Source organism: Littorina saxatilis, linkage group LG3, assembly GCF_037325665.1.
Source record: "Littorina saxatilis isolate snail1 linkage group LG3, US_GU_Lsax_2.0, whole genome shotgun sequence".
Taxonomy (NCBI): domain Eukaryota; kingdom Metazoa; phylum Mollusca; class Gastropoda; order Littorinimorpha; family Littorinidae; genus Littorina; species Littorina saxatilis.
The window spans coordinates 63,012,948-63,024,043 of NC_090247.1; the positions used below are offsets into that span (position 1 = coordinate 63,012,948).

Below are 11,096 nucleotides of genomic sequence, written 5' to 3' on the forward strand. Positions count from 1 at the left end.
AAAGTACCGCTTCAAATATAGCTTCAATTCACGGGTTACTATTTTGTTTAAACAGGGATATATTGTTAATGATATTCTATTTAATTGAACAAACAACATTGAGATATAGGAGCTTTTTTTATCCATAGGAGTCAATCCAGATGTGGTATATATACGAGTTTTGTTTTGTTTTGATGCAAGCTAAAAAATACAACAGCAGGAAACCCGTATCTGTCATTATGACATAGTTTCAGTCAAAGTGTGGCACGAAACCTCGTAAGTTTAACTTGATTTTTTAATTTTTTTTGCCGCTCACTGCAAAGAAATAAAGATACGAGCTTTCTTCACTTTATAAAGCAGTAGGAGCTACAAGCTCTTATCCCCACACGGGCAAACAAATAAGGGAGCTTACTATTGTTTTAGTTCCAAAACCTCAGAAGTTGAGATACGAGGTTTGTGGATTACAGCGACGATATCAATTGCGAGTCAGATAAGTATCACATTAAACGTACACGTTATTTAATTTTCAAACACCCAGTCAGCTGGCTGTCTGAAGAAAATGAACGGAATGTTCGAGAGCACGTCAATGTGTATTTGCCGAGTTAGTTCCCTTGATATTCTCTGGTCACTGGGTAGGAAAACCGGTGTTTCTTTGACTCTCACTAACCATTTTCTCCACCGAAAAACTCGCTTTTCTGCTGGAACTGCAGCACACAAGAACTACACTATTCGTTGGGGCGCTCCGGTACGATATGTGACCCTCCACGACGGTATGAGTCGCATGTCACCTTTGCATGATTTTCATATTATTACATTTTCCCAAAGAGTTTGTTATGCTCTATCCAGTGGTGAAAATCGTTTTAGAAAAGAGCGAAAACTGTTTGAGTTATAAGCCTGTGACTAAGGTGACCCTCACACTGTTACCAGACACTCCCGCGCGAGGTGACATGCGACTCATTTCGTGGTGGAGGGTCACATATGTTAACTAGGTCAAGTGTCGTATTAACCCCTACTCCACCGGTAATGTAGCGTGCATATATACATTCTGTGAATGCTCGACAGTCAGCTAGTTGAGATAGCCTGCACACCTTTGGCAAGGTATTCGATCTTGCATGAACTTTAAAGCAGCAAACTAGGCAATTACGGTGTCATTTCATCGTAGAATATTTCCCCAAACAACAACAACAACAACAACAACAACTACAACAGTGTTTCTGAACGTATTGTTATGGTCAGTGCATCTTCCGTATTGCCACACCACTAGTTCCGCTCCTGTGGTTATATACAATATAACAATACAAAGAAGTGTGTATGTTTGTGAGGCTTGTTCCGCACAACTAACACTTTCTTATATCGCACATGTCGTATACAGTTAGAGCGTTTTCATTCATGTCGGTTTCTCAATTTGTTTGCTCTTTTACCCACAGTTTCGTATCCACAATGTCATGCATAGTTGAGGAGCCATGACGTCACTTTTGAACAGTGAGTACACCATTCTCTTTCTCCTCGTCATCACAATCAAGAAACATCGACTTCTGACGATACCGATCTGGTAGCTTTTCTGCTGGTCTCGGTACAGGTCTGAACGGTAGAGGGAGCTCTCGCTTAGGAAACGGTGGAGGGAATTTCACGTAGTCGTACAGGGCGATTTTCTCCGACGATTTTGTGCCCATCTTGTTTAATGTCTTGCCTACGATGTAAACTGTTTGAGCGCCTTTGGGCAGCTTGGACTTGGGGTGATTTTTCGGCTTGAGAACGTCCAGCTCCCCTGCCACGGTCCAGCGAAGCGGGTTCTTGACCTCCAAGTCCTCGTGGAAGCTGACGGAACGGAAAGGCCTCGGATGCTTCATGAGGTCCGGCAGCGGGGAGGAGTAGTTCCCGTACTCAGGCGGAGCGGACTGTGTCGGAGAGTTCAGCTGGTCGCCTGAAAGCCGCTTGTGGCTCCAGAAAGGCTCCCTGCCTCGAATGAGGTCTCGCTCGCTCGGGGTGTCTTGGCACTTGTCGTGGTACCCGGACCTGGTGGGTTCTTTGGGGCAGAGAGGAAGGAGGTCAGGGACGATGACTTCACCCGTAGGAGCAGAGGTCTTGAGCCACCTTTCCTTGAGGAAGACCAGGTTGGTCTTGTCGTACTTGAGCCCCGTGAACTCAGGGGTGTAGACTTCAGGTTTATTGTCCTTCTTCTGAGTGAAAACGGGCGGGGCTCTGCGCGGGCGAATGTTGGAAACGTAGACCTTGACAGGGCCCAGCTGGCGGGAGTACAGGCAGAAGCAGCAAGTCCCGGGACACGGGAGGGAGAGTTTCAGGAGGTACCTCCCATCCTCCTCCTCTTCCCCCTTCCCGCCACCCCCTCCTCCATGATGGTGATGATGATGCCCGTGATTTTTCTCCACCTGTCTAGTCGTCGTACGGACGTAGCGAGCCCATATCTGAGACGGGTCCGTCAACTTCTTGTCCTTGGGAATCCGCAGCGTCTTCCCGTCTGGTATGCTCTTGTCCCCGTCTGTCCCACGCGTAGAGTTCTTGCCGCTAGCCCCTGTGACATTCTGCTCTTTACGGTGCTGTGGGGTGCTACCGCTCTGACAGAAAGACACGGCTGAGGCGACGCCGGGAAGACGAGGGACTTTAGAGGAGCGCGGAGCAGGCTTGGAGGAAGGGGAGGCTGTTGCAGCGTTTGACGCTTTGGTGACCACGACGTTAGCTTTGAGGGCTGGTGCTTGCATTGTGAAATCTGAAGTGGAGGAACGGCGAGGATGACTGTTAAAATTCGAACTTGTCACCGGTGTCACAGAACAAAAGTGGCTTTGACGACTCCAGGTAGACGGGTGAAATATGGAAAAAAAGCTGTGGTTACTGCGGTTTTGTGGTCTTTGGTGACCACGACGTTAGCTTTGAGAGGTTGCGCTCTCATTGTGAAGTCAGATGTGTGATACGGTGGGGGTTGGGAGCTTCGTTATGCTGGGGTTCGGTTGTGTGGTGTTGTTATCATCGTCTTCTGAAATACAAAAATGAAGCCGTCAACTACTGTTTTCTACTGATAATAACACAGACAGACAGACAGACAGACAGACAGACAGACAGACAGACAGACAGACAGACAGACAGACACAGACACACACAGACACACACACGCCCACACACACGCACACACACACACACACACACACACACACAAACACAAACACACACACACAAACACACACACACACACACACACACACACACACAATTGTTTTTGTCATATATAATGTTCAACCATTGCGCTTGCTAATGAATGAAAATGCATCTTGAAATCTCTGATTGGTTGCTTGACATGTTAATTATGTAATGTGTACTGTAGTTTACTTAACTTCTATTTCTTCTTGTTATTGTGTTACCCCTCAAAGGGAGAGGGCCGGGTGAAAAAAAGCATGTGCACACTGCTTTTTCTGTCACCCTTGACAAATACATTTCAATTCAGTAAATTTCAATTCAAATCTCTATCTCTCTTTCTCTCTCGCCATATTGTCTTTGTAATTCCTCTCCTCTTCCTCTTAAATGAACTGTTAAAATGTTTAACATAAACACAACGAACATCTGAACTTTTAAAACGTTTGACAAAAACGCAACGTACATCTGAACTTTTAAAACGTTTGACAAAAACGCAACGTACATCTGAACTTTTAAAACGTTTGACAAAAACGCAACGTACATCTGAACTTTTAAAACGTTTGACAAAAACGCAACGTACATCTGAACTTTTAAAACGTTTGACAAAAACGCAACCTACATCTGAACTTTTAAAACGTTTGACAAAAACGCAACGTACATCTGAACTTTTAAAACGTTTGACAAAAACGCAACGTACATCTGAACTTTTAAAACGTTTGACAAAACGCAACGTACATCTGAACTTTTAAAACGTTTGACAAAACGCAACGTACATCTGAACTTTTAAAACGTTTGACAAAAACGCAAAGTACATCTGAACTTTTAAAACGTTTGACAAAACGCAACGTACATCTGAACTTTTAAAACGTTTGACAAAACGCAACGAACATCTGAACTTTTAAAACGTTTGACAAAAACGCAACGTACATCTGAACTTTTAAAACGTTTGACAAAAACGCAACGTACATCTGAACTTTTAAAACGTTTGACAAAAACGCAACGTACATCTGAACTTTTAAAATGTTTAACAAAAACACAACGTACATCTGATCTGTTAAAACGTTTGACAAAAACGCAACGTACATCTGAACTTTTAAAACGTTTGACAAAAACGCAACGAACATCTGAACTTTTAAAACGTTTGACAAAAACGCAACGCGCATCTGAACTTTTAAAACGTTTGACAAAAACGCAACACGCATCTGAACTTTTAAAACGTTTGACAAAAACGCAACACGCATCTGAACTTTTAAAACGTTTGACAAAAACGCAACGTACATCTGAACTTTTAAAATGTTTAACAAAAACACAACGTACATCTGAACTGTTAAAACGTTTGACAAAAACGCAACGTACATCTGAACTTTTAAAACGTTTGACAAAAACGCAACGTACATCTGAACTTTTAAAACGTTTGACAAAACGCAACGTACATCTGAACTTTTAAAACGTTTGACAAAAACGCAACGTACATCTGAACTTTTAAAACGTTTGACAAAAACGCAACGAACATCTGAACTTTTAAAACGTTTGACAAAAACGCAACGTACATCTGAACTTTTAAAACGTTTGACAAAACGCAACGAACATCTGAACTTTTAAAACGTTCGACAAAAACGCAACGTACATCTGAACTTTTAAAACGTTTGACAAAACGCAACGAACATCTGAACTTTTAAAACGTTTGACAAAAACGCAACGTACATCTGAACTTTTAAAACGTTTGACAAAAACGCCACGCGCATGTATGCCAAACGGGAGAGGTGTTCCCATCCCAACAAAGAATTGTTAACTTCTGAAAACGACCACTGTTACGTCAATCAGTTCGTGACAAAAGCTCTTCATGAGTGTCGACCTCCCACCACTTTCACAATAAAAAGTCACGGATCTCCACTTGTCGTCCAATAAAAACCTTTGATTGCAACAAGTAGCGTGCACTGTTTGACTGTTTATTCAGATAAGTGAGCAAACAGAAGCAGATGAAAAGCGCGCTTTGTCTGGAGTATAATATAGCAAACGAGAGGGTAATATGTTGGCAAAACTTTCTTTTATCAAACGCATACACCTCCTCGTTTGACCTCTGACTGTGTAAATATAATCGCAATGTGCAGCGATTGACCGGTTTAAAATCGTACCCACAAGCCACAACGGTTGTTGCAATGTTGATGCTTGAAGGCGTCCCCGCTAGTCTTAAACATGTCGCAAGGTTAGATCCTGGTTGTTTTGCTGTTTATGTTACTACATATTAAATCGAGAGTGTGTTACTATAGATGGTCATTTAATTGTGATCGAATAAAGTATAAACTGTGAACTTAATAAATCCGAAATTAATTCGCTGAACTCACAGAAGAACATCCGCAACAGAACACGCTATACCTTCGGTATTAGTCACCTGCATTGCAAAAAACCTACAACCGGACATGGAAAATTGTTGTTTTTTTAAATCATGCAGCGGGTTATAATCATGCCAGATTAAGCAGGTCCTTCAGATTCAAGATTGCGAATATTGTTTGCGTGAGCGTTGATATGTTACGCGTTTCCCCTTCTTGTGTCTTATTTAGAAGTATTTTGTGACCCGAGGCATCTGTGAAAGTCCTTCGCTTATCGACTACCAAGCTGTGTGTGTGTCTTGTCACTTCAAGCGATCAGCTACGTTTTCCACGTGAAACATAGAGTGTCAGAGCTGTTAGTCTCGATCGCGGGATATTCGCGAAGCATAGTCTTCCTGAAATGCAGTGCGTTCAGTATCATCATGTGAGTTTGACAGATTAAATAATCTATTAATGTTGTTTCACGCGACTTGTTTTGAGAACTCTTACAAAGCAACCAATGGCATTCTCGAATTTAATTCATACAATAATTCACATGGTGCACAGAGACCACCCGGGCTGTTTAATGTTGGTATGTGACCAAGCGGAGAGATGGTCTGGCCAATCTGAGATGGTGAACCGCACTGTTGACACACGTAATAACTCATAGCTCTGGATCCAAACACAACGCGCTGATCAATATCGGCACTTCCTTCTCTCAACTCACAGTCACAGATCAAGAGCTCTTTGGTGAAAAGTGATTATTCCTTGGCTCGATTACTTTTCCAGAATCTTTTCCACTATCGCTTCTGTATTTTGTAGTTAGTGTGATTTGGTTTTGTTTGACTGTTGTTACACCCCCGGTATAGGGGTGTGCATAGGATTCGGTCGATGTGTTTGTTTGTTTGTTTGTGTGTTTGTGTTCGCATATAGATCTCAAGAATGAACGGACCGATCGTCACCAAACTTGGTGAACAGGTTCTATACATTCCTGAGACGGTCCTTACAAAAATTGGGACCAGTCAAACACACGGTTAGGGAGTTATTGGTGGATTAAGATTCTACAAGGACTTATAGAGGGACATATTAATGGTCAAAGGGAAATAACCTTCTCAGTTGGTGGCAGTGAGAATGGTAAGGACGGGGGTGTTTTTCCTACCTCGGAGGAATTTCTTGTTTTATTATGTTTTGGCTATTGGACTTTTTTCCCACACTACAGCAACACATATTACCTCTCTCGTCGTTGTTTTACGCCACAAACAATGCTACCGCTTTGGTTATTTCGCGCAGCAGCAACATTATTTCCGCCGATATTGTTTCTTTCACGCCCCAGCAAAAAATGTCATCACTTCGGTCGTTTTAACATCGAGGGGGGAATCGAGACGAGGGTCGTGGTGTATGTGTGTGCGTGTGTGTGTGTGTGTGTGTGTGTGTGTGTCTGTGTCTGTGCGTGTGTGTGTGTAGAGCGATTCAGACTAAACTACTGGACCGATCTTTATGAAATTGGACATGAGAGTTCCTGGGAATGATATCCCCGGACGTTGTTTTCATGTTTTTGATAAATACTTTTGATGACGTCATATCCGGCTTTTTGTAAAAGTTGAGGCGGCAATGTCACACTCTCATTTTTCAATCAAATTGATTGAAATTTTGGCAAAGCAATCTTCGACAAAGGTCGGACTTTGGTATTGCATTTCAGCTTGGTGGCTTAAAAACTAATGAATGAGTTTGGTCATTAAAACTCGGAAACTTGTAATTAAAATTGTTTGTTTATTAAACGATCCAAAAAAAATTTCATCTTATTTTTTGTCATTTTCTGATTCAAAAAACATATACCTATGTTATATTTGGATTAGAAACAAGCTCTGAAAATTAGAAATATGAAAATTATGATTAAAATTAATTTTCCGAAATCGATTTAAAAACAATTTCATATTATTCCTTGTCGGTTCCTGATTCCAAAAGCATATAGATATGATATGTTTGGATTAAAAACAAACTCAGTAAGCTAAAAAGAATAGAGATACAGAAAAGCGTGTTCTCCTGCTCAGCGCGACCACTACCGCACTATTCTGGCTTGTCGATTTTACTGTCTTTGCCACGAGCGGTGGACTGACGAAACTACGAGTATGCGGTCTTGGTGAAAAAAGCAGTGCGTTCAGTTTCATTCTGTGAGTTTGACAGCTTGACTAAATGTTGTTATTTCGCCTTACGCGACTTGTTTTTATCTCCGCTAACCCGTAAAAACACTCTAACTTTTTTGTTTCTTCATACTACAGCGAATACGTTACCACTTCATTCGTCCGAACTTCATTGTAACGCTGAACCATATATTACAGACATGCATGCTAAGTCAGCTGAAAAAATTCTTAATATACCCTCAATAAATAAAGGTCTTACGACAGATTGACAGATTAAAACACTCAGGCCTTAAACCGGCGGTAGAAGAGGCTTTATTCAAACATTCAACAATATTCTGATCGCAAACACTGGCATACCTTTTTTTTTACCTTCACGCTGAAGTATCGCTGTGTTGAGAATTATGACTTAAACTCGGCATAATTATAATGGAACAAGTACGTATTGAATTATGTGATTCAATTACCTGAACTTGTAGACTGGGGGAACAATCAAAGAGATATCCTATCCACTTTTCTGTCAAACTCGCTTCAGACTGTGCGTGTTACACCCGCATTCACAGCAATATCACTTTGATGCCTGGAATCCAATAACTTACATTGTCACCCCTGTCCCTTATTCACCACATCGAAGTAGATTTCACAGGTGTCTTACTCCATGGTAGTGCCAAATAAATCCAACAAGAAAGATGGAGTGTCCTCGCACATAATTCAAGAAATACCACACAATCCAACAATAGAGGTTTCGGGGCTGAGACCAAAATCTGGATTTAAGTCACACACAATTCAACAAGACGATAGCAATACCTCAAACTCTGGCTCAGAGATCACAATCAGGCTGGAAGTGACACAACATTCAACTAGAAGAGAGCAATATACCACAACATCTGACACACAGATCAAACTCTCGAACAAAGTCACATACAACTGAAAGCGGAGGGAGCAATACCACAGATACTGGCACAGCTATCAAAATCTCGAAGAGTCACGCAACATTCTACGAGAAGAGTCTCGGTGCACAAAACCCCAATCTCTTAGACTCGACTGTTGCTCTACTACTCTGTTTCACGTGCGAACGAGAAAACAGCGATAGCTCTATTGACCGGGTCTCAACAGCCACAGATTAGGAGGAGCGTATCATTGCAATAATGATAATACGGGTGAAATAATTGTACTGGGAGGTTCATCACCTAGGGATACCCGCTTTTCGCCGGGTAGACAGGGTGAGTGAAGCGACGGCGCCTTTTTTTCGTTCGTAAGGTTTCTCGGTTGGAGGAAGACGATTTTCTTAAAAGACGAGGGTATAAGGTTGGATTTCAGTTTTGATTTTCGTTCTCTGATAGAGAGAGGAGTACTTTTTTGACTGACCGTCTTTGTGTTCGTGGGTGTGCAGTTGTCTGCAATGTTATCTCCTGTATGAAACTCTTGCCTGATTATTTGTCCCTATGCGTGCTTTATCGCTGTTGCGAATTGCTGTCTAGTCAGGATACACCATTTCTAAGAACATAGTTAACCATTTTATCAAAGGGATATGTAATACCAAAGGAAAAAAGGCCCTCATATCGCCTCCAAAGAGAAACCAACAGATTCGGCGTTACAAATTATGCTACCGCGCAGGAGGAAGGTCTTCACTTTGCAAAAGGAAGCGTTTTAAAAACGTAATTAAATGTCGTTAAATAGGCAACGACAGAACACTCTTTGTGAGGGTCGGTTTGGGTTAATACTCCCACTGTAACTTCCCTTGTCTGTGTGTGTGTGTGATAGGTAGAGGTCTTGCCACCAGACGGCGCTTCTGGACTAGTTTATTTTCCAACACCGGAGACAAGCAGCGCCCTGAAGCACATTCTCTCACTTTGGTTAACTTAACTACCTGAGCAAACTGTGTAGTGTGCGTCGAGATTATATGGTAGAGTGGATTCCCCTCATTCATCAGAGGTAGCAAATTCGCAACCCAACCCCCCCCCCCCCCCCCCCCCCCCGAAAAAAAAAAAACCCACACCTACAACAACGGTCAGATTGATAATATCCCTTTATGTTGGTTTTCTTCTGGTGGGACTAAAAGATCAAGAATACAATAGATCATATAAATATTCTCTTGATTTCTTGATATGTGTGTGTTTGTCTATGTGTCTCTCTGTTTGTCAACATACATATACTTTCTCTCTCCTTTAATGTTAATCATATGTAAGTGCGCGTGCGACTGCGCTCGTGCGTGAGTAAATACGTGACCGTGTGCTATTTTGCACTCGGAAATGACATAATTGCTAGCTTCCTTTCGATCGATGTGTTCATTCATCCGTGCAAGTAATACGAACAAATGATGAGGCATGGCTAACAAGCGACACAAGAATACATGAATTCAAGACGAAGCCATATGAGCCAAAACCAAGGGTTCTATGAGAACTATACTATAAACTGAAGTGTTCCAGTTTTAAACACCCTTTTTGTAAACATGTGTATATTGAACACAGTGTGAAACTTCGCGTATTGTTCATGTTATAGGGCGCGGAGTGTTACAAAGAGAATACTGCATGGCTTAATTCCTGTGTAATACCAGGCTTATAGCTTACACGAATTGGTTTTTTAAATATTGAAATGCGAGCAGCAGTTTTCAGAATGTCCCTGCTCGATCGAAGGAAGAAGCAAACTAGCAAGCAAGCAAGAAGGCAGGCAAGCATTCACAGATCAAGTGTTCGTTCCACTGAACCACAACACTTTTCAGAATTTTATCACCATAAAATAAACGCCGAACGGAGTCAAAGGCTTCAAGTAAAAAGTCTGTTGAAAGCAGGTGACAGTTAAGACCAAGGGTGTGTATGGGACCACCTTTGCCCTTGGTATCGGCACACAAAGATTACACGACACGCTATATTCTCAAGTGGCTTCTGCCTTTTCTTTCCAAGCTGTTCAGTTATTCTACGAGTCGAGCGAATTACGACATAGCATTCATTCTGTGTTACTTTAGTCACTTATAGTTTGTTAGACACTCCGGACTTTGTTTTCTTTTCAGCGTAATTATATCTTTAGGGCTTACAATGGTTCTATTGATCCGTCTGAATTTAAATTACAAGCTATCAGAAAAGGCCAGTGTGTGGTTCCCAAAAAAGGGACCTTTAAAATACATTGGCTGTACGATTTATTCATGGCTCATGTAAAGTCGTCGCTACTGGATTGTAGGATTGTAGGACTATCCATATAACAACTCTAACGCTCGAGACACGCAGAGAGAGAAGACAGACAGACTGACAGACAGACAGAGAAACAGACAGACAGATAGACAGAAATACAGACAAACAGACAAACAGACAGACAGACATATAGACACACACACACACACACACACACACACACACACACACACACACACACACACACACACACACACACACACACACACACACACATGCAGACATACTGACATACAGACAGACAGACAGACAGACATGCAGACAGACAATCAAGCAGACAGACAGACATAAACACACACACACACACACAGCCACGCGCGTACACACACGCGCAC

General features: G+C 42.0%; 1 protein-coding gene across 2 annotated transcripts in view; it reads right to left on the reverse strand.

Moving 5' to 3' along the window:
* LOC138962901 (uncharacterized) overlaps nt 1-8,653 on the reverse strand; it is an 8,825-nt gene extending 172 nt beyond the window's left edge. Inside the window, exons 1-2 of one of the 2 annotated variants that reach the window (XM_070334864.1) lie at nt 8,381-8,653; nt 1-2,971 (exon numbers count right to left, since the gene is read on the reverse strand). The exon at nt 1-2,971 is cut by the window's left edge and continues 172 nt beyond it. In XM_070334864.1, the coding sequence (XP_070190965.1) occupies nt 1,449-2,699 (1,251 nt within the window). In that variant the 5' untranslated portion in view covers nt 2,700-2,971; nt 8,381-8,653 and the 3' untranslated portion in view covers nt 1-1,448. Of the gene's footprint in view, nt 2,972-8,040 lie in introns of both variants that reach the window. The other variant, XM_070334863.1, reaches the window with a different exon arrangement.
* Nucleotides 8,654-11,096: the final 2,443 nt, after the last annotated feature.